General features: G+C 46.5%; 1 protein-coding gene across 2 annotated transcripts in view; it reads left to right on the top strand.

Annotated features, from left to right (window-relative positions):
* The window catches only part of SPOCK1 (SPARC (osteonectin), cwcv and kazal like domains proteoglycan 1), a 500079-nt gene that overhangs the window by 329456 nt on the left and 146491 nt on the right, over window positions 1-24132 (top strand). For both annotated transcript variants that reach the window (XM_032837572.1, XM_032837571.1), the window contains one exon: window positions 21718-21832. In XM_032837572.1, the coding sequence (XP_032693463.1) occupies window positions 21718-21832 (115 nt within the window). The remainder of the gene's footprint in view (window positions 1-21717; window positions 21833-24132) is intronic.

Below are 24132 nucleotides of genomic sequence, written 5' to 3'. Positions count from 1 at the left end.
TACATCTTGGTGGCATACAGACCTGTGTGTGAGTTGCTCTAGTTCCGTGACCTTGGACTAATTATTTTGCATCATTGAACCCTAGTTTCTGCGTCTGTAAATTGGGGTAATGATACCTACATCCCAGGGTTGTTAGGAGGATTTAATGAAATGGTTTGTGTGAGTGCATGCTGTGGTAGCCAACATACAGACCCGTGTCGGGGAAATATGGGCTGTGACGATTAGTGCTACTGTTGCATTACCTAGGAATGCATTACTAGGTAATGAGGAGGTAATGCGATGCCCAGTGATCTATGAAAGGTTTAGAGCCTGAAGCAAAGTGTTGCATCATCCTTTTTAGAGGTACTTAGGGAGTTGGCCTTTTTGTAGCTCTTGGAGCCCTGGAGGGGATATTAGGGTACTAGGCTTATTACATTTGGGTCTAGTGTTGGTCTTAGCTTTTCTCCCTTTCCCTAGTGGCCATGACGGCCGCTCTTGCCAAGTATTACCAGAGGCGAAGTCACATGACGGCAGGCACTGTCTCTCCCATTCACTTTTGTATTTCCGGCATCTAAACCAGTGCCTGGCATATAGTAGGTCCTAAATGCTTATCTGTTGCCGAATAAATCCCTTGCCTTCTAGTCTCTAGAATGTGCATTTGATTCCATCCTGGATCAGGAAAGTGCCCCCCCCCCGACTTTTTTTTAAGATTTTATTTATTTGAGAGAGAATAAGAGAGTGAAAGAGAGCAGGGGCAAGGGAAGGGAGAATCCGGCTCCCTGCTGAGCAGGGAACTCGATGCAGATCTCCATCCCAGGACGCCGGGATCGTGACCTGAGCCAAAGGCAGATGCTTAATGACTGAGCCATCCAGGTGCCCCTAGAAGGGTCTCTTCTTACTTCTGATCTCTCTTAATGAATTTAAAGGCTGATGGTGGTTTTGGAGATGTCTCCACTTTTCTCCTCTCCTGGGGATCCGTGTGATGGAGCAGATAGAACTCTGGGCTGGAGGCATGAGACCCAGGTTCTCATGTCAGCTCTGCAGCTAGCTTGCCTGGGAGTCTTGGATACGTTGGGACTTCAGTTCCTTTGTAGTATCATGAGGACATTGGTTTATGTGGTTTCTGGAGGCCCTTCCAATGCTGACATGGGATAGATGTGTTCTCTAGGGACAAACCCCTGCCCTCCCTTTTTCTTTGGCCCCTATTTCCATGTAGGCTCACTTACTTTTCATCCCTCTTATATAAATGAACCTGGCCCCGAAGACTGTTTTAAACAGTAGCTGTTACCAACGCACCTTGTATACCTAAGCTTGGGCGTCTGCACCTTGGAACTCTTGACATTTGGGGGCAAGATAATTGATTGTTGTGAGGGGCAGTCCTGTGGATTGTAAAAACGTTTAGCACTGCATCTGCCCCCTGCCTACTAAATGCCAATGGTATTGTTGCCTCCCGTCCCTCCCCCCAAGTTGTAACAAGCACATTGCCTCCAGACATTGCCAGGTGTCTCCTGAAAGGGTGGGTGCGTACATGTATGTATGTGCAGATAATCCCCAATCTAAACACAGATTGTTCCGTAGCATTACTTCAGATGACTTTGTAAACAGAAGATTTTCTTGGGAGACTAAAGCAGATGGGAATAGTCTATCGATCAAAAGCTTCTTTTTCCCTATGGATGGGGTAAAGAAAAGGAAAACCACTACCTTACCAGCTTGAAAGTAAAGATACAAAACTAGCCCAAATAGTGTGCAGGGGTCCTGGAGTCACACTGTGATCATTCCATGTATCGGTACCCCCGAAGATGCAAATAGGCAATGACAACACTTCGATCTTACTCAGACTGTGATGGCTGTTGGGTCTTTTCCTGACATCATGGAAAATGGGTAGAAGTGGCTGTGGATACTTGATGAAAAAAGATAGTTTTTAAAATCCTCCGTCTTGCTCTCCTCTTAGATGTAGGTACATCATAGGGATTTTTGAATACGAAAGCAGTTTGGAAGGGAAAAAAAATTCAGTGGTGCCAGGATGTTATCAATAATGTGTTTATTATAAACTTGTTGGTAATGTTTTGTCAACAGAAGTAGGATACTGGATGCTCCGAGAGAGGTAGAAAATATTTGTAAGACACGGCTCACAGTCTGGTGGGCGACACAAGGAAAAATCCGTAGAAAGATAAATCATGACTAAATTTGTGGATGAAAGCAGTAATGCTTTTACAGCCTAAGAAGTGATTGCCAGTTGGAGCCCAAAGCACTAGAAGCGTGAGCTCAGAGTAACAGGACAGGAAGTCAGCTGTCCTTGGGGAGAGGGTTTCGAGGCTCTGGAGGAACATGGGATACTCGGATGCGTTTTGTCTGAGGCATCTGGAGGTCGTTTAGGATCCTGATTTGCTGCATTTGGAAATTGGTGAGTAGCATACTCTTGACATCAAGTGTCGCCTCTATTTATTCCAGTGGCTTGAGCTCTTCAAAACAGAGGTGATCCCATTTTTGAAGGTTTTTTTTTCCCCCTCCACATGTAATTCCTGAGGTTGGTATTCTTGGAGGTATCTTCCCAACTCAGAACTATCCATTCTCTAGGAATATTTGTTTCCATCTAAAAAAAAGGAGAAGAAGAAAGTCCCATGGGTAGGCTCCTGGTGGCCGCACTTGCTTTCTGAGACTGGAAACTTTACCTCAGGCCATAGTTGACTGGGTCCAGGTGGATGCCTAATTCTAGTCAGATCTGATTCTGGGTGGAGAATTTGATCCTAGGACCAAGAGGCACACCAGACTCTTCATGTGCCTGGCACTGTGCCTGTTAATCTGGGAGATGATATAGCCATCTTGCCCCCATCACGCCCCCATCACCATGATAAGGTGGTAATTTTCCTCCTCTGACTGAGACCCTTGGTGTTCTGGTCACTGATATCCCTGGACCAGGTTATCCCACACACAGCCATCCTGAGAAGGATGAAGTTTGCCTGGGGGTCTTCTCATGTCCTTTTTCCATTGGCCCTCCCTTGTCACAGTGCCCTCAAGACTCCTGCCCTGTGGCACAGCTGATCTCCCCTCTCCACTGACCTTCACAGCAGTGTTCTGTGTAAATCTCAGTACCACATTCCAGGGCTAGGCACAGTGTTATGTTGAGGGAGCAGCTTTCTACGTACAGGCAGTGATGTTGAGGAGAGTCGATTGGCCCCTGTCACTCTGAGCCTTCAGAGCAGTGACGGCTCAGTGTTCACTGGCTTAATTCGGGACTGTTCACTGCCTTGAAAGTGTGGTTTCCAGCTACAGACCCCAGTGACATTTTCTAGATGCCGTGACCTTGCTCAAGAGTTCTCTGGTAATAGAGCCTGACTCTCACATACCATGGGCAGGGTATGCTAGGCTCATAGAAGCTTTGGAAGCTGGAGTAGAAGACCTGGTTTGGAGCTGGGATGAAGGGAGCACCAGGCAGCTAGGCAGCAGCACACACAGACTAACAATGCCCTCTGCCCTCTCTGCCCTAGGGCCTCTCTTTCATGGTTTAGTCTCAGGAAGGTCAGTGGCATTGAATGCACAAGGGCAGGAAGAGGAAGGATCACCGGGCACCCAAATCCCATGTCTTTTTAGTGGGAAGGGGCATTCTGAACCACTGGCCCACCTAGCCTTTGCACAGATTCTTTGTAGGGAAATGGGATGCTGCTAGGAAGGGGGACTGAAGGATTCAAGGTAAACATTCATTCTGGGTCCTTGACATCACAAAAAAGCACATAAAAATTTGGATGCAGGTTTTAGACCTCTGAAGCATGTCCACAGACCCCTGTTTAACAACCTTTCATCCAAAGGAATTTGTTCATTCCTATCATTTCTAATATGAGTGCCCAGGGAATGGAATTTCTATGGGCTGGGATGTTGAGAAGATGTTGGTTGCAGACCAAGTGATTAGCAGAAACCTCTGAAGATCAGGAAGCCATGTAGGAGACATCTTTTTCTGCCACTTTGGCATACATGAAGGGGACAGCCCAACCCTGGGGAACTACTAGGGAAAGCGGTCCCCTTATTGTCCCTCCACCTGCCCCTACCAGAGTCACCTCTGAGATCTGACCACACTAAGACTGATGTTCAGCACAGTCAAGACTCTTTAAGAAAGAAAAAAAAAAAAAAAAGGCAGAATAAAGCCTGTTAAGAGGGGAAAATTCTCCAGGGCAGAGGATTTCTAAATTAATTATGCAGATGTGAAAATTCAAAGGAAGAATAATTAGACAGGCTGTTAAAGCTAAAAAAAAAAAAAAGTTATCATGTTGTTTGCCAAACACTGAAATACTGTGGACTCAGGAACTGCTTTTAAACTCCAGAAAACTAAACCTTCTGGAACATTCTATCCCAATTGTCTTGGGAGTCTTTGCTAAGTGAAAGAAATATGGAATGTGAATGGTGCAGTTGTTTATTTTGTGAAGAAAAGATAAATTCTTAGGAGCTCTGTGGGTGGTACGAATGCCAGTGCCTTCAGGCCCAGCAGGCAGTGAACATAGGAGAGAAAGAGATAGGGAGAGAAGAAGGCAAAACACAGTGCATGGGGGGACAAGGGAGATGCTGGGGTAAAGCAGGGAGCCAGCCAGGTATGAATACAAGCCCAAGTGTGGCCAATCTTCCATTTAAAAATAATCCAGAAATGTATACTGGATTTTATGTAATATTTTCTCATTTTTTGCTGCTAGCAAGTTGCAACCATATGGACTGGTCAGAGCACACCTGTAGGGTCATCGGGTTATGTTGACCATAAAAGGAGCATGATGGAAACACCAGTCATGTAGGGTTGTTTCTGGATTCCATGAGATCTGATGGGGTGGGTACTTCCTGGCTCTCAAGGGTCCGTCACTGCCACAAGCATAGGGATTGGCCTGTTTGAGTTAGCACCCAGAATGATGCCTGCCACTGAGTAGGACTCAATGAGGGTCTGTGCTTCATGAATAAATGAATTACTGAATCTTTGACTACTGTAGAGTCAACCCTATTCTCCTATTGATTCCTTTTATTATTGAGGAATAGTTGACATGCAATGTTATATTCGTTTCAGGTATACAACAGAGTGAATCAACAATTCTTTATGTTCCTCAGTGCTCACCATGCAAGTGTAGTCACCCTCTGTCACCGTGCAGTGTCACTGAATTATTATTGATTATCTTCCCTGTGCTGGACTTTGATCTCTGTGACTTATCCCTTCTCATCTCCATGACCTATTGATTCCATTTTGAAATCCACAGGGGAGGGGATTGGTTGCAAAGGAGGAGTGTTCTCTTAAGGATTTGTCCCCTAGGAGATGACTGGGCCACTCTTGGTGGGGATGGGGGTGGGCTGAGATAGTATTCATGGCCTTAGAAGTGCAGAGTAACAGATGCCCTCTATGCACCTCGGACCACAGCCAACCTGTCACTTCATTTTTGCAGCCACACTTGACATTGTTCTGCCATGGCCCCTCCCCACGTCTCAGGACACAGGGGTACTTCTGCACCCCTGAATGCTCTCCTGATGTCCCCTACTTTGTAGTCCTGGGAATTTCTACCCTCTCTCTGAAACTTTGTCACTGTCCATTCAGGCCATTGCCAGAAGCCATAGTGAACTTCATCTGAAATGTTGGTAACTTCCAATTCAGAAACGAGTTAAAAATCAGAGGGCTGCTTCATCAGTCTGTACTCACAGTCCTGGGTTTGGGCATGGCATCCAGTGCAGGAAGTGTTCAGGAGGAAGAGAGATGCCCCACGGGTCTGCCTTTATGCTGGTGGCTTGTGGCTCTTAGTCAGCCTCAGGGGCCTCTCTTCCTTGTTGATTGGACAGTCCCGCAAGGAGACCAGACAGTTTCTGTTTATCAGAGGAAGGGAGATTTGTTGCCCATTTAAAAAACGATTGGGCAGGAAATGGATACTCTTTGGATTACATGGAAACACATCCCCTCATTAGCTATTTCAGGATCACAGAAGGCCTGATGGCTGCTCCGGTCCCAGCCAGTGGGGTGATCTGGGACCAACAATCTAGGTTACACATTTGCATCCAGAAGGAGTATTGGCAGAAGAGGGACCCTCCTTTAGTTCATTGTTTTCTCCTCCTTCTACCCTGTGGTGTGCATTTCCAGGGCACTGGGTATATCAGTTTGCAACTCAACCTCACCAAAGGGGATGGGGATGAGGGGAGCATCCTGGGCAGGGTTGCTGCCAGCCAACTCCCTGGAGGGCCTACAGTAGTGCGCAGGGCCAAGCTGGCAATGGAGGGGGTGCACTGGAGTCTCCAGGGAAATCGGTATTAGCAGCAAGGTGGTCTCAAGGCCGCATTTTGGGATAGAGTTGACCTGGCAGAGAATTCTGCAGAAGAAGAGAGGTTTGGTTTGGACTGGTGGGTCTCACCAGGCCAGTGGCTGGTTCCTCTGCTGCTCCATTAGATCTCCACGGGTCTCTGGTGTCTCGGGACTTCTCTAAGGACACACAGCTGAGACTTGGCCTTTCTTAAGTCACGTACTGGTCCTGTCCTAGCCGCGTGTCCTTGAAAAGTCCATGTGACCTCTCAAGACCTGTCTCTTTACCCAACACTCCAGGATCTCTTCCTACCTTGGGGCCTTGGCAGGCCTTCTTCTGCAGTGTTCCTCACCTGATCTGAAGTCTGGCTCCTTCTTGTCAGATCGTAGTTTAATGTCACCTCCTCTAAGGTCTTGCCTGACTACTTCATCCAGTGTGGCTACTCAGGAGCTCTCTACTCCATCACTCTTTTTAAAATTACCTGCTTAGCTCTTATTATTATCCATCACTTCCTCCTCACCTCCCTTCCTTCTTCATTTCCTCTTGCCCTACCTTCCCTACCGCTTCCCCTCCCCCTTCCCCTCCCCCTTCCCCTCCCCTCCCCTCCTCCCTTTCCCCTTCTCTCCCCTCTCCTCCCCTCCCCTTCTTGTTATCCCTCTACCAGAATGTCAGTTCCTTTAAGGACTTGTGTTTTACCTGTCTCTGAATGCCCAGCTTGGCACATAAATGTAGTTTCATAAATGATTGCTCAATTGATGGGTTAAATTCTTCCCTTTATTAAACATGAACTAGTTGGTCTGGAGGCAAGTGCTTCAGGGACTCTTCTAGTTCTGAATCTTTGTGACCTAAAAATTCCCAGCTTATAAGATTCGTCTGGAGATAGTATTTGCATAGGGAGTTTAGCTGGGGAACTTGGGGTTCAGAAATGATGAGCCAGACTTGATTCCTATCCTCACAGTGCAAGAGAAGATATAGTGAGTAGGTCCATTAGCTGGGGGCCATTCGTGCAGGCACTCATTCAACGTCTCTTCCTGAGCCCTGTAATACTATAGAGGCTGCTTAGGTGAGGGGCTTGCAGTAGTGAAGACAGACCCTCTCTGTGGTCTCCTGAAATTTTAATTGGATTACAACAGACTTAAAGTCACAACACATCTGTGTCACATACTAGTTACCTGATCTTTGCCTAGTTCTAAATTTTTTTCTTATCTCTCAAGTGGAGATTATTGGTCTCATAAGGCATTTGTAAGAATGGGGTGGTTCATGGGGCACCTGGGTGGCTCAGTCAATTAAGTGTCTGCCTTTGACTCAGGTCATGATCTGAGTCAGAGTGTGATCGAGTGTGATCGAGCCCAGAGTCAGGCTCCCTGCTCAGCGGGGAGTCTGCTTCTCCCTCTCCTTCTGCCCCTTCCCCCTTCTTGTGATTGCTTTCTCTCAAATAAATAAAATCTTAAAAAAAAATAAAAGAATGGGATGGTTCATTGTATTGGACACAGCAGTCTAGGCTCTAGAGGCATGAAAGCAAATTACGACTTTGAGAGTTTGTGAGTCATCCAGTGTAACTGAAGGTAGGGTAAATCTTGGAGGATGAGGAGGAGACAGGCTGAGAATATGAGCCAAATTCTGGAAAGGAAGGCTAAGGCCCGACTATGGAAGACTGAGTCATGAAGCTCTTTTTTAAATTGAGTTATAACTGACATGCAATATTATGTTAGTTTCAGGTATATAATATAATTCAATATTTTTATACATTATGAAATACCTCATAGATCTAGTTAACATTTGTCACTACACAAAGTTATTACATTATTGACTATATTCCTTGTGCTGTAATTTTCATCCTCATGGCTTATTTAATAAGTGGAGGTTTGTACTCTTAATCCTCTTCACTTGTTTGTCCTGTCCCCTCACCTACCTCCCTTCTGGCAACCACCAATCTGTCCTCTATATTTGTGAGACTCTTTCTGTTTTTTGTTTTTTTTAATTTGTTTTGCTTTTTATATTTCACATGTAAGTAAAATCACGTGGTAGTTGTCTTTCCCTGACTTAATTCACTTAGCATATGCTGTCTGGGTCTGTGTTGATACAACTGGCAAGATTTACTTCCTTTCTATGGTTGAGTAATATTCCTCTGTGTGTGTGTATCTGTGTGTGTGTCTGTGTGTACACCATCTTTATCCATTCATCCATAGATGACCACTTAAATTATTTCCATATTTTGACTCTTGGAGATAACGCTGCAGTGAACATGAGGTTGCATATGTCTTTAAAATTACTTTTTTATTTTCTTTGGATAATTATCCAGGCATGGAATTGCTGATTCATATAATAGTTCTGTTTTTAATTTTTTGGGAGGAGCCTCCATACCGTTTTCCACAGCAGATGAACAGTTTGCATTCCCACCAATAGTACATGAGGGTTTCCTTTTCTCCACATCCTTGCCAACACCTGTTTCTCTTTGTTTGCTTTGATAATAGCTATTATGACAAGTGTAAGGTTATATCTCATTGTGGTTTTGAGTCGTATTTCCCTGAGCCTCTTTGCATGTACCTATTGGCCATCTGTATGTCATCTTCAGAAAAATGTCTTTTCATGTCCTCTGCCTGTTTTTTTTTAATTGAGTTGTTTGAGTTATTTGTTGTTGTTGTTATTGAGTTTTATGAGTTCTTCATGTATTTAAGATATCAACCCCTCATAAGATGTTTCATTTGCAACTATCTTCCCCCAATCAGTAGGTTTCCTTTAACAGTCTCATCTCCCATTCAGGCAGCCTACTGAATGGGAGATAAAACTCGTCTTAAAAATATATATGAAATTTACAACCCATAAATTTCATGAAAACAAGGACATTATTCTCACTCCTTTAGTGAAAGAAACGTTGCAGCCATTCTAGTATCCAAAGATGATTATCTCTCTGCTCTGTTTTACCTGCTGGGTACTCAGCATTTATTGCTAAAGAATGAAAATGAAAGATTTTACTCCTTGTGTTTATTCCATGTTTGTCTTAGGAAACCTCATAGGTGCTTTTTCATTATTTATTGTTGAATCTGTCTTCCATGTGCAGTTAAGACCTGATTTATGTTTTATATTAGCAGTATAGTCTTTATCTTAGAGTAATGGAAGGGAGGTAATTGGCCATTGAGGGACACACTGGTGAAGAGAAAGGCAGACAAGAGAGCTGGTTGTAGGCCAGGTTGAAACTAACTTGCTTAGCTGATTTGGATGTGCATGGAAAGTATTTTAGCAATGATTGAATAAGGTGGGACACAAAAACAAAGGAACAAGAATACGCAAGACTTAAATGATACAGATTTACTGAATCCTGCATTGGGAGATACTGCCATTCTTCTCTCAGTTTGAAGTGCTCTCTAATAGCTTAGAAGGTGCTCAAAGAAATCCCTGTTCCAATCAGCACTAACTTTGCCATGACTGCTTCAATGTTATCAGTTAAGGAATGGAATTTAATAGCCTTGGGAACCATCCCACAGAAGCAGAAATGAATCTGCCCTAATTGGAGAAAGAAAGGACTTGGAAATGTGTAGTCTCTGATTACCCATTTATAAAGCCGGAGCCAAGTGTTTCTAAAAAATTAACAGTGGGAGGGATGAAAGTCGTAAAAGCTTTAATTTTGATATTCATACCTAGGGAGCCACAAATGCTTTGTAACTCTTTTGTAAACCTCACCCAGTGCTTGGCACATTGAAGGCTCTCAGAAAAGCTTTGGATTATGCAGGATCGGTTCTCTGAAAAATCCTGGGGCCTTTCACCGGTGGGACTGAGATCCCTGGGAACAGATGCCTGGGGAGTCTTTTCCTGGGTGGGATACAGTTTTGATTCACTAGCTTCAGCTGGTCCTGCAATAGTGAAGAATTTACTTATGAAAGTTCTTTGAATGTACTTTTCCTGCTATTGATTTCCCATCGTAGATCTCAGTACCCTGGAGAGATCTCCGCTTCATTCTTAGGACCTTTTAAACTTGGTGAACACTTTCAACACTTCTGAAACTTTTCTACCAGAGAGCCTCTGAGGACAGGCTAGAACAAGCATCTATCATGAAGTTCAGGGGACAGAACCTACTGAGAGCACATACAATTCTGGAGTCTCTTTATACAAACTTAAATGAAGTTTGTATTGTGTTCTCTAGTAGACCGGTGATTGCCTTAATACTTTAAAAAAAGTTTTAGGGGCGCCTGGGTGGCTCAGTGGGTTAAGCCTCTGCCTTCGGCTCAGATCATGATCTCAGGGTCCTGGGATTGAACCCCACATCGGGCTCTCTGCTCAGAGGGGAGCCTTCTTCCCCCTCTCTCTCTGCCTGCTGCTCTGCTTACCTGTGATCTCTCTCTGTGTGTCAAATAAATAAATAAAAATCTAAAAAAAAAAAAAAAGAAGAAGAAGTTTTAAATTGCTTACCCCCCTAGGAAAATAGATGCTGCAGGGATATTCACTATAGATTTTCATTCTCCTTGGCTTACTCCAGTCTGAGAAGCAAGAACTAGGTTAGATTTTGGAAAACAGGAAAAGGAGATGGGGCTGTAGTAGACACATGGGGCGTGGGACTGTTTGGCCTTCTCGTACTGATTTTTGGACTTGAAAGGGAGGTGGCCGGTGAGTGAGCGTCACACTGCCTCACTAGAGCTCTGGGCTGAGGTTCTGCTTCTCACAATGCCACATTACAGAAGTGACTGCCTCATCTCAGGCTTCTAGAGGTCCTTTGAACGTCCCTCTGTCTAATTTGGGGCAGTATTTCCCTGCAGACTTTATTGTTCTGGTTTCAGTTAACATCTGTCCATGACAAGTTTTATAAGACAGGGCAGAAGCAGTCAGATGGACAGCCTCTGGCTAAGGATTGGAAGGCACAAAACTTGGGCACAAAGCCTTCCTTGCTAAACCTTGCTGCCCATTTGTACCCAGCACACCTCATGTTCTCTGCACTCATGCCCTTGTCTGCTTGGATCAACAGTGTTTGCCAGATTTTTCATCCTTAGTTGTTGTGCCCCCTGCCAACATTTAATTGGTGGTACCTGAATGTAGGCCTCAGAATACCTTAAGACTCAAATTCCATGACTTTCCAATAGAGACTTTTCAAAGCCCAAAATACCTTCTCTCAAAACAAACAGTACAAAGACTGTGACCATGTTGGTTTGTTGACAAGGCTTTGTTTGTACTTACTGCATGTAATTTTGAGCAAAAAAAAAAAAAAAAAAAAAAAAAAGGTTTTTGTTCTTCAGTCCGAGACCTAATCATCTCCGAGATGAGACAAGGCAGAACACAGCTCTGCTAGAGATGCACGAACTCCTTAATTGTCATATGGTGGGTCCAGCAGTGGTATGGGTCTGGTTCCTCAGCACACGTTTTCTGGATAAAGGAGACCCCGAGCCTGATGATCAACGAGAAATGTTGAAGTTTCTCTTTGTACAAGGAGGTCTTTCATTTGAAATTGGAAGGACTGAAAAGCACTGTAGCTCCAGGATCTTTTTAAAATTAAATTAAATTTAATTAAATTTAGCTTAATTTATTTCTCATCACGATAAGTGTACTCTTTAATCCTCATCACCCATTTTACCCATCCTGCCTCCCACTTCCCCTCTGGTAAACATCTGTCTGTTCTCTATAGTTAAGACTCTTATTTCTTAGTTTCACTCTCTCTTTTATTTTTTCTCTGTTCCTTTGTTTTGTCTCTTGAATTCCACGTGTGGATGAGATCGTATGGTATTTGTCTTTCTCTGACCTCTACTGTCTCTTCTCTAGCTCCATCCATGTTTTTGCAAATGGCAACTCTTTATTATTTCCTATGACTGAATAATATTTCATTGTATGTGCATACCGCATCTTTATCCATTCATCTCTCAGTGGACACTTGGGCCGCTTCCATGGTTTGGCTATTGTAAATAATGCTGCAATAAACATAGGGCTGGATGTATACCTTTGAATTAGTGTTTTTGTATTTTGGGATAAATATCTAATAGTGTGCTTATTGAATGATAGGGTAGTTCTATTTTTAATTTTTTGAGGAAGCTCCATACTGTTTTCCGGAGTTGCTGTACCAGCTTGCATTCCCACCGACAGTGCAAGAAGGTTCATTTTTCTCCACATCCTCGCCAGCATTTTTCTCTTGTGTTTTTTATTTTAGCCATCTCACAGGGGTGAGTTGGTATCTCACTGTGGTTTTGATTTGCATTTCCCTGATGCCGAGTGAGGTTGAGCATCTTTTCCTGTGTCTGTTGGCCATCTGGATGTCTTCTTTGGAGAAATGTCTCTTCATGTCTTCTGCCCAGTTTTTGACTGCCCTGGTATCTTGTGTCTCTGAAGTGTGTAGGGTTCCTTGCTCTCCATGTATATCCACTTTCCATATTTGAAGAGCGAGCTAAAAGAGCAGTGAGGGTAACTGAACACGCGCCATGTGGCGGGCCTTGTGGTGGACAACCTTCAGGCATCCGATCCTCACAATACCCAAGTGAAGTAGATCGCTTCATCTGCATTTGAATCCCAAAGAGTGACCCATTTGGACCACATAGGCAGGAAGTGGCATAGTTGTGCCTCTCCTCTTAAACCCCTCACCTCTTTGATCCAAATCTGTAGGTGCTCTTCTTCTGGAAGGAACTTTTTTTTTTTTTTTTTTTTTTAATTTGTGGAGTTTATTTCCCTATTCTTACATGGTCAACTGTTAGGACTGCTGAATCATGACAGAGCCATGTTCACCAGCACAAAGGAGTTCATTCTTTGTGAAAACCTTCATGTTTTATAGGAATTTTAATGGTATTAAAAAGTAGAGGTACAGGGGCGCCTGGGTGGCTCAGTGGGTTAAAGCCTCTGCCTTCAGCTCAGGTCATGATCCCAGGGTCCTGGGATCGAGCCCCACATCGGGTTCTCTGCTCATCAGGGAGCCTGCTTCCTCCTCTCTCTCTGCCTGCCTCTCTGCCTACTTGTGATCTCTGTCAAATAAATAAATAAAATCTTAAAAAAAATATAAACATAGACTTAATGAGCTACAAGACTCTTTTAAGTATACCCTTTTCTTGGTAATACTTTTTATTGTGCTTTTTCTGTATTCTTATTTTCCTAGGTTATAGAACTGGTCTTGGATATTTTCAATAATTCTCTCTCCTTTCTTCATAAATGTTCTCTGAACAATTTCTGCCAATTACCATGAAGTAATACCCGAGGACCTTTACCGTTAAAACATGTTAATGCATTCTGGCCATTCTGATGGATGGGAAGGTTAAGACTTCTCTGTAGATGGTGTCTTGTCCCTCCACAGAGAACTGAGGTCGTGTGCAGGTCCTGTTGCTTGAGCTGGTCATCCCAAACCATGTTGCTCAAGGGGTCGTGCATCTCCTCATCAGTGATGTGGGCCATAGATTGGCTTCATAGAATACCTCACAGAAGGAACCATAAGGCTCACCTGGTCCGTATTGTTTTTTAAGCCAGAAAGAATGTTAAGTTCTCTGGGCATGAGCATCACCTTGAAAAGAAACTTTGACTCTCATATTCATTGTCAAAGTGCTGTCAGCTTACTCAAATGTCCAACAGTCTTTCTTTGCCTTCTGATAGTACAATGTTTTCTTCATAGTAAGAAATTCTTAGTGAGAGATCCCAGGGACGAATGATTTTTGGGCGAGGGGGACAGAGGGATTCAACATACTGCTGCTTGGTACTGTAGTTGTCACCTTTATCCCTGACACATGAGTGGCCTAGTGGCTCTGGGCATCAGCCTTGGCGTGAGACTCCTGTAGTTTCAAGCCCAGATGTAACCAGCTGTGTGACCAGAGACAGGTTACTTACCATTTGGTGTCAGTTTCCTCGTTGGTAAAGAGATATGAACTAATCTCTGCCTCCACGTCTTCATTGGTTACATAAGTTGGTAGATGTCGCTGTTACCATTGTCAGTCCCCTAAATGGATGCTGCATTATGTCATAAAATGCTCTCTCTTTCCCTTTCTTTCCACTTAGTTCTCCCATCTGCTCCCCTTTATCCTCCTTTTCCCCATCCCATTTCATAGGGAGATCAGTTTTTTGGCAGGAACAGAGTGAGGGTCCTTGTCTTTACCATCCCAGAGCAGCTGGGTAGCAGAGGAAGGTATAGGATGATAGCTTTGAGAAGGGGGGATTGGCTGGCCAGGCTCCTAGAATTCTGTGGCTTGTGATTCTCTGGAGCCTATTTCCACTGCTGCTCTAGTAGACTTCTCTTAATGCATTCTTTTCTAGTGATCAGAACTTGTAAAACAGCCCTGTCGCACTTATCAGTGGTTGCTTATAATGTCTCGTTTTGCACATGACCTGAAAGGTGGAGAAAGCCCTTTTTAGCCAGTCATGGGGGCATCCTTAACTTTTACACCTGGGAGGCAATTGCAAATTCTCATAGGGCTGGACACTTGTTCTTGCTCCCAGCGATGGTCCTGACTTCATTGTTGCCTTGCTGCCAGCACAATTCTCCGAGAAGCAGGAGACTGCTTTTTTTGCAGGTGGTGTTTATAAACCCATCATTGGCAGGCTACAGCAGTGGTGTTGGCCCCAGGGCATAGGGAGTCTAAATTCATTCACAGATTATTATAGGGATAGCCCCAGGAGGGAGAGGCCAGGGAGAAATGGAGAGTTCTGCTCTGTGAGTGGGTGGAGGCTAGGACTTCATGCGCAGAGGGACTTCTTAGGCAGGAGAGCAGAGGGAAAGAGATCTCCCTTAGAAGCAGACAGAACTGGTTTTTGAGTACTGGCTTTGCTATTTATTAGCCACACAACGTTGGGAAATTACTCCTCCATTTCAAATATTTTAACATGCTTTTTCACTTAATTTGTTGTAAACATCTACCTGTATTAGTATGTACTGATCTACTTCTTCTTTTATAATATCTGGGCAAGATTTCATGAAGGCATGTCTTGTAATTGAGGTAGCTGTAGATGGTGATATGGACTGAATGTTTTGTATGTTGAAGCCTTAACCCTCTGACGGCTGTATTTGGAGGGGAGGATCCTCTAAAGACCTAAAGAAGGTTAAATAAGATCATCAGGGTAGGGCCCAGGTCCTCTATCATAGGTGTCTTTGACTTGCTCTCTGTGTGCCCTGAGAAAAGGCCATAAAGACAGAATGAAAAGGTGCCCATCTATCCGGAAGACAGGAAGAGAGCTCTCACAAGAGCCTGACCCTGATGGCAGCTTGATCTCAGATTCTCCTGCCTCCAGAACTGTGAGAAATCAAAGTCTGTTGTCCAAGTCACCCAGGCTGTGGTATTTTGTTAAGGTACCCGAGCCGGGTAAAGGAGATGGACATTCAGGTTGTTGATGAGTTTCCCTTACCGTAGACCGTTAAGATGTACATGTTTGCCTAACATGCTGACTTGCTGGCTCATAGGATATTTCTTTTTCTCTCTCCTTTCCTTTAAATTCTAGAATTTTCATATGTACCAAAAAGTTGAGGGAGTAATATACTGCCCATCCACCTGTATTTAACAATTGTTAGCATTTAGGGACATGGCAGATTAATTGCCAATCCCTCCAAAAAAGGCTGTTACCAGCTTATATCACCCTAGCCCCTACCACCCACCACACACACACACACACACACGCACACACACACACAGTGTAAGAGAGAGGATGCTTTTAGTTTTAACACAAAGAAGAGTGTTCTTGGCTTCTTGGTTTGGAGGGGAAAGAAAATCTCTCTTCTCTGGAGGGGTGCTTTTGGTCAGATGCAGCTTTTTATCTTCTGCCCCTTTGTCCTAATCCATCCCTGTCCCCATCCACTGCCATTCCACCATCTTGGGCACGCAGGGTCACCCGTCTCTACCACTCAGCTGCCTGACTGACTTAGCCGCATAGCCCGTGGGCCCCTTGGTTCAGCCTCTGATGAACATGGCCGGTGCCTTGCAGGGAAAACTGAAACCGGTGACAGAGGTCTTCCCAACGGCCATTCTTGTCTGGTTCCAGCACAGTTCCGTGGGCAGAATTTTCTCTTTTGTATTCTGTGAGGCTCTGCCGTCAGCCAGTGAACAAGCCCCTCTGTAGAGGAGAGGGGAAGCGAGACGCAGGCACAGGTTACCATGGGGACAGACAAGCTGTAATAAATGTTTGGCATCTTAGCTTGACGAGGTTTTCGCAGTTTGGAGTCATTTCTTTGTCATCCATCCATTAAGTCACTCCTAATGAATCACTGGGAGCGTCTGCTCTTCAGATGAACCGCGGTTGAGCATGATTCAGGCAGAGAGCAGCCTTAAAAGCAACGAGGAGACAACAAACATTCATTAATTTGTCAACTTTTTGTAAATTGAGTGGCCTCTTGTCTGTGGAAGTTTCCAGGAGTTACCGACATGGACCACAAGTTCATATGGCTGTTTGAGATGATGTCTTGGCTCGTTTGACTCAGCGGGTAGGCTTGTTGCCTCCCAGGATCTTGTGTGGCTTCGAGTCCCCGGAGGTTCCTCACAGGAGGAAAGAGGGCTCTGAGAGGTGGCCACAGAGACCTCCACCCTGAGACCCCTTCTTCTTTGGAGGCCCAAAGTATGCAGCTTGTCTCTTCTTGACAAAGTGCTACTTGGGCTGAAACGGGTGTACCCCCTCTCCACTCACGTCAGTGTGGGAGGCTGGGTTCTGCCATGTTCTTCTCCCTGCAGCACTTGTAGGGCCGCGGTCCTCGGGAGTCCTCCTTGTGCTCTCAAGGCCCTTCATGGTGATGCTGCTGCTCTCTCCTGTTGTGTCATCTACCAGCCCTGCTCCAGCCTGTCAGGAGCCCAACGAAACACTTCCGTTCCCCAGACTCACCTTGATCTCTCTGGCGAAGAAAGGCGCCTCCTACCTAGAATGTTCTTTTTTCATCCTATCGCCGGGCTTGAACCCATTTTCCATAGATGGCTGTCTGTCAAGGAAGTCTCACTCGCCGAAGGTCCAGGTGAGGTCCTGCACCTCTCCCCTACCACACTGACCTTTGCCTCCTGTTGCTGGCCTCCCTGAGAGCTGCGAAGCCCTGGCGGCAGGAATGTGGTCCTGCTCCCTCTGGAGGTGCCAGCCTCCAGCCCGCACAGAGCAGAGACTCTGCGGGTGTTAATGGAATAGATCCACGTGTGTGTCAGTGCCCCAGGTACCTCTCAGGGATTCTGTGGCCAATGAACAAAATGGAACATGCCCTCCTTTCCACAGCTCTGAGGGGGTCTCCCGCTCCACTTTCACAGGGGTTCTGGGCCTCTGTCTGTGAGCTTATGGGATATGCCCTCAGACAGCAAAAAGGCTTGGTTCTGGATTTTCAAAATCAATGTAGCTAATTAAAAAGTAACTCGAACTGGAAAACAAGTTTAGAAACAATTAAGATAATTAAAATATCACAACCTTAATTGAGACCAAGCCCTAAGCTTAAAAATGAAAATGAATTAAAAAAAAAAAAAGACACGAAGCCTATAATGAACTTGCTTTCAAATTCAGTGTTTTCCAGCTTACTACATCTCTCTTGAAATTAATTTGTTCCTCTTTTCTTCTTAGAAAACAATTTCTGTAAAAATTATGAAACAAATTAATCGGGCATGTGTTCTGTGCCAGCTGACCTTTGATTGGTGTTGGGGAATGGGCAGGAGAGAGGACACGCAGCACTCGTAGGGGAGCGCTCTGGGTCAGGGACACTGGCCTCGTGTGGGCCACAGAAGTCCCGTGGGCCTCAGAAGTCCTGAGGGGAGTGGGACTGGGGCAGGCGATCCAGGACTCTGCCATCCTGTGGGCAGTGCTACGTCCTGTTGTCAAGCCTGTGGTGGGAGAGGGAGAAACTTGGAACACAGGCTCCTGAAATCATTAGCCCCTTGACAAGGAAGTTTCTAGGCCTGTTCCCGGTTATCACTAACACTCAGCTCTCTCTCCCTGCCTCTTTCCCTGAGCAATTTCCCTGCCCCTTATTAAAGGGCCTCTCAAATGCCACTTACTATTCTGATCTGTTATCATTCCCTTTACAAAGTGGAGCCACATAGCCCTGTCCACTGCGGCTGTCGGCTGCTCTCCGGTGTCACCGCGGACGCTGGGGTTCCTCAGAAAAGCACAGCTGTGAGGCCGCGTTTAAAGGCAGATGACACACTCCCTTCATCATCCTCATCTCCTCTTAATCTCAGCGTTGCTGTTTTTCAGACACAAAATGCACCGTGGTGATTAAAATGAACACCGACAGCTTGATTTATTACTGTTTTGTTGTTCTGCAAAGTTCATTTACTCAAAATAATTCGCATACATGTTTGAAGTATTCAGACCCTGGTAATTAATTTTTAGCAGACTTTATTTCTGTATGCAAATTGTTAAGTATGTGTATGGAGTTAAGGGACTGGTTTTCATTGAGTAGTCTTTATGGTTGGATTTTGGGTTGCTTGTTTTGAAGAAGTGTCGGCTTCGTGAATTAGAGGAGTGGTGATTTATAGTTGTTCGCCATGTGCCAAGGCTGCAGAAAGAAAACTGGCCAAATCAGTGGTCTGTGCTGTTAGCTAGACGGTTGCCGCCTTCAGAGGCAGCAGACAGAGAGTGCAGTTGCCCAGGGCTGGATACCTCACCTTCCCCGGGAAGCCCTGGTTCCAGCCTGGGCACACCAGATTCCCTAGCTGTCCTTGAGTTAGACCCTTGAGCCTCTTTCTGCCCTGAGGGCCTCCCAAGAAGCTGGTGCACTCGGGCTCTCTACTTGGTGTGAGGTGTGGCCCCACGGTTAAGTCCTCACGGGAGATCCTAGGTGATTCTCACCCTGCTGGCCTCTGAAGGTGAGATGTTTGTGTTCTGAAGTCAGCTGGTCGGGTGTGACATTCCCTCACACCGCTCATCGGTGACTCCTCTTTAAGACCTTCCTTTATAAAATGGGCACATTACCAGCAGCCGCCTCTTTGGGTGGTTTCGAGAACTACACATGGTAATCCAGTTAGAGGGCTTGGTTCGTGGCCCACATGTCTGAAGCTGTGGGTAAGTGTCAAGCTATCCTTGTTAGTACGAAGTCGTCTTACTCATTCTGCGGACACAATGCTCAAAAAAGGAGCAGACACCTACAAGTGGTGTAACCTAGACAAGGTCCGTTTTACACACTCGCAAATATGAACTCGTGGACTCCTCCTGACAACCCAAACAACAGCAGACGGCATTATCCACCCTGTGTAGAAGGGGAAACTGAGGCACGGGGAAGCCGCAGAGCTGGCATTCAGACTCGGAAATACGGGGCCTGGAGCCTGCTCTTCCGTACTCCGTGCAGCTCACCCAGTCGCTCTGAGATGGCACCATCCGTGGAGGTCATCTGGGCCGCAGTGTGGACGTGGATGTTTGTGGAGTTGCCTGCAGAGAGAAAGAGAACCCCGGGTCTGGCCCTGAAGTGGGTCCTACAGCACTCCAGATTTTGCTATGCATCGCCCTGTCGGTTTCCACCTTGGCCTCACACTCCAGTGAAAATCCCCGGGGTTCTGCAGCACTGAGCCCCTGTCAGGGAAATGCTGAAGCTGGTACCTCAGCGGGGGCTGCCTGTGGTCCCGTCCCTGAGTTCCTGGAGCTCCCTAATGTCTGACTTTCTCCTGTGGTGAGGAGGGCCCCGCAAAGGATTGGCATGGTGGTCATCAGTGCTTGTCCCGTAGTCATTCTGCAGGTGGGCTTAATTTTGAGTGAGTCTTGGAAAGCAGGTCAGAGTTGGTGGGGCGGCCACTCTAGGGTTGGGGGTGCGAGACATTGCCCAAGGAGGAGGCCAGTGGCCTGAGGTCATGCCAGCCTCCTGGCTTCTCAGGTGGACATCCTGAGGACGAGGAGCATTCCACCTAGGACTGGGAAGACTTTGCTGTGAGTTTCCAGAAGGCCCAGCCTCGGGGGACTCTGCGAGCAGACACAGGCTCCCCCCACCCGCTCCCGCCCTGTCGTTTGCCTGCCAGATGCAGCCCTTAGCTGAAGAGTTCAAAGCGAACACCCTGTCCCTGGGGCTTGAATTAGCCTCTTTTATCGTCCTGCAGCTCATTTCCCTCTGCTAAGCTTCAGGCAGGCAGACAGTCCCTTGGGGAGTAGGCTGTGCCGATGACTCCCTGGGGACCAGGACCCGGGTCTTGTTGCTGACTTGACTGGCCAAACCAATGTACCCTGCCGGTGTGGACGGCAGCCGAGGCTGCTGCAGTGGAGCGAGCTTCCCCAAGCTGTTCACGCAGCACAAAGGCCTCTGAGTCTTGTGGGTTCCCATCCCCTGAGACATACCCCGCAGCCGTGGCCTTTGGAGGGAGGTGGTCTTGAGACTGGGAGTCTGTGCAGGCTGAGAGGAAACAGGACTTCTCTAAGCGCAAGGGTTTCATGGTCACCAAGGGACCCAGCCTGTGGAGGGGACGATGGCACTTCTCTGGGCAGGTGTTCTGTCCCTGCTTGGGATGCCCATTGGTGTAACCGCCTATCTGTGTGGGGAGGACATGGGGCAATGTCCCCTCCTCTGGCTGCGGAGAGAAGTTATGAAAGATTTACTGCCTAAATAGGCTTTTGGCCTGGAGCTGGGAGATGGTATGATTGCTTTTATTTTGCGGAGAATTCCCTACGGCCTCTTCTCTGCTCTGAGCATCTGAGGAACGTGGGTTCCTCAGCTTGCTGAGCACAGATGAGTCTGGGGCCGGCTGCTCAGCCGGTTCTGGGAGACTTTGCGGTCGAGGAACTGCTGCTGTGGGAGACCCTCTTTCCTTCTCTCCACTGCCTGGGTTGAAGCGACATCCCCTCCCTTCCCCCTGTCATCCCCACATGCAGGCCACACTTACTCTTCAGGGGAGGGGGGGCAGTGTCTTGCCGGTGGCCCAGATGTGCCTCCCTGTGCTGGCGTGTGCTGGTCTTCATGCCTTGACTGCCGCCCCACTCTGCTCTTCCGTCAATATCCAGTTCACATACTAATGCTTCATTAATCTGTGTCCCAGAAATTGATCTCTATTTTTCTCTCGAGCTCTGTTATCATTTTATATGCCTGGCAGGGCCCTTATCTCCTCCCGCCTTGCACGATAAATATTTATGTGTCAGTTTGTCCCCCTCCTTATTATACCAGAACTTTGTGTGGCACAGAACGGTCTTGCACATCCCGAAGTTCTCCCCAAATTTAAAATAAGCTCATGGATGCACACAGTCCATGTTGATGGAACCGGGGCCAAAAAACTCTGTCCTCAAGGACTTTTGTAGTTGCAGGGAATAAGTAAAGGTAGGCGTGGGTGAAGTCATAAAAAGCAATTGCAGACAAATAACGAGAGAAGGAAAAGTAGCTCTTGGTCCTTGGAGCATGTAAGCTTCTAGGATTTTTAAAGTAATTCCTGCCTGAGATGGAGATGCTGAAACTCCCCAAAGCACAAAGGAATCACTACCCTGATGTTGAAGAAGCGCATGTTCACAGATAGAGAATTCCCCCTGGTTTGGGGATTCATTCCGATCCCCATCAGCCGAAGAAAATAGCATGGAGTGCAAACACATGGTCTGTTTATTTCCCACTTGTTTATTTGAGTAAAAAGAAAAATTAAACTTCCCTGGAGGTCCTAACCCCCTCCTCTTCTTGTTCTTTCTGCCTTAGCCCTGGACCCGTCCAAAGACCCCTGCCTGAAGGTGAAATGCAGCCCTCACAAAGTATGCGTGACCCAGGACTACCAGACGGCCCTGTGTGTCAGCCGCAAGCACCTGTTCCCCAGGTAAGGCAGGGGGCTGGGAGGCCCACTCCAGCTGACAGATCTGGGGGTACCCAGTGTCTGACTGGGGGACAGTGGTGGTGGGGGGAGGAGAGAACATGTTTCTGTCGCTATTTCTTTTTAAAAAGATTTTGTTTATTAGAGAGAGAGAGCACAAGTTGGGGAGAGGGAGAGGGAGAAGCAGATTTCCCACGGAGCAGGGAGCCCAAGGCGGGGCTTGATCCCAAGACCCCAGGATTATGACCTGAGCCAAAGGCAGACACTTAGCCATCTGAGCCACACGGGTATCCCTTGTCGTCCTTTAATATGGTGTATGGTGCCTGCAGTCCTGCTGGGTATGAATCTCAATTCTCAAACACAGATTTGCAAAGAATTTCAATATCTGTATTTGCTTTAAATCAACTTTATATGTCTCTGAGCCCATATCTGAGCAGATGAACAGAAAATCCCTTCTTGGTCATTGTGAGAACCATTCCTCCTTCCAGAATGACCCCAGAGATCCAGGAAGCTTATAGCCAAGGAAACAGGGTCTGAGCCTTTTATCTTTTGGTGACCACGGACCTGCTTCCTGTGGTAACCCTTTCAGGTTTCTCGAGGTCTGCGGGCTGTCGGCTTTCATGCCCGTATAGATGTGGGCATCTTTGTCAGGCTGGGGTTTGGGTCTTTCCTCCTCAGGCGCACTGCACCACCATTCCTCCTGAGAACATGTCTTACTATTTTCTCAGTCTGCAGTACCCGGTCTCCCTTCTTCCCCAGCCCGGGGGAGGTAGACCTCACTCTCCTTTAGGATCCTTAAAGCCTTTGCCTCTTGCCTTCTCCCAGCTTTGTCCATCTAGTGGGCTTAGGCTTTTGTAGATGACAGAGAGAACCTTTGAATTTGGCCTACTTGTGCATTCAGTCCTACAGAAATATTCGAAGCAAGAACCAGCACATGCACGCGCGCATGCACACACACGCGCATGTGTGCAAGGCTTCCTTTACCAGTGGGGTTGGGTGGGTAGAGGTGGGGGAAAGGTGATTTCAGTGCCTCATCTCCCTTCTTCCTGTACTGCTATACAGTGGAGAAGTATAGCGATGGGCCTCGGAGTCATCCCACCGGTTTTGGATATGACTGTGTGCTCTGCCATGACCTCAGGCGGGGAAACACAGCCTTCCTGGGACTTGATTCCCACCGAAATGCACCTCCTATCACTTTTGCTCGTTAATTCCACTTTGCCAATGGGACCATGTAGGCTGTCCTGTCCCTTCCTGTACTTCTTGAAGTCTAAGCAGTGCTGGTCCCTTTGGCTGCTCCTCTTGGGACAGGTTCTAATTTCCTTCCTTCAGTTCTCTAAGTGGCTTTCTCTGAACTGCCCAGGAAGCCCCATCACAGTCCAGCACAGAGACCACCGGGAACTGAGCCCTCATCCTTTCTGTCTCTGTAGAGCTCGTCCCCGCAGCTCCTCACCCCACCTCCATGATCACCTAAAAACAGTCATCCTTTGTCTCTGTAAGACTGAGATGCGAGGTATAATGGGTTCTGCTCTTCCCTGCAGACTGGAGCATTCTCCCTAGAAGTAAAGGCAAATCTCATCCCCAAACCCCTACCCTGTGTCAGGCGTGGTGCTCAGAAGAACTTTGAGTTCTTCTATCCATTTTGTCAAGTTGGTATTTGTTGTTGTCTCCACTCTGAAGACGAGAGAAGTGAGACAGAGAGAGGCAGTAGCAATTGGCTTAGGTACCCAGAAAGTGGCAGCCGTGATTCAAACCCAGGACCGTCCAACCCCAAAGCTCATGTTTCCCATGACTGCCATACGTTGGCCTCTCCGTTTTTCCTGTCCTTGTCTGTTTGTTCATTTTCTGTCATTTAACCGAAAGGTATCAAGTACCTACCATGTGCTGGACTCGCGTTACCCACTGAAGCTACGTGCTACGTTACTCTCAAGGAAAATCAAGTTAATTGTGGAGTGGGATGTACAAAAAGTTGGTTGTTGTTATTACTAGAAAATGTTCATAAAGCATATGAACTCTGAGAAAACTAGACTAGATTCTCCAGCTGCACGTGATTTCTTCCTTCTCTGCCGGTGGTGAGATGAAGACTCTTTTGCCACAAATACCCAAATGCCCTTTTTGGGATAGTGCTCCAGATTTCAGCCGTCGGGTTGTGTATGTGTGTGTGTGGATGTATAACATGAATAGTCTCTTGCCTGTTTCCTCCTGGAATGTAGCCCCTCTGGGAGTGCCATGTAATCGTCAGCATTACGGTCCAGTCTGTGCAAGGGGGAGGCAGAAACTGGGCATGGCTAGGGGGTGAGTGGTGTGTG

This window comes from Lontra canadensis, unplaced genomic scaffold, assembly GCF_010015895.1.
Source record: "Lontra canadensis isolate GAN:19392208 unplaced genomic scaffold, GSC_riverotter_1.0 scaffold99, whole genome shotgun sequence".
In the NCBI taxonomy this organism is placed as follows: domain Eukaryota; kingdom Metazoa; phylum Chordata; class Mammalia; order Carnivora; family Mustelidae; genus Lontra; species Lontra canadensis.
Note: the sequence above shows the minus strand (reverse complement) of the source record. Positions and strands in the feature narration are given on the sequence as shown.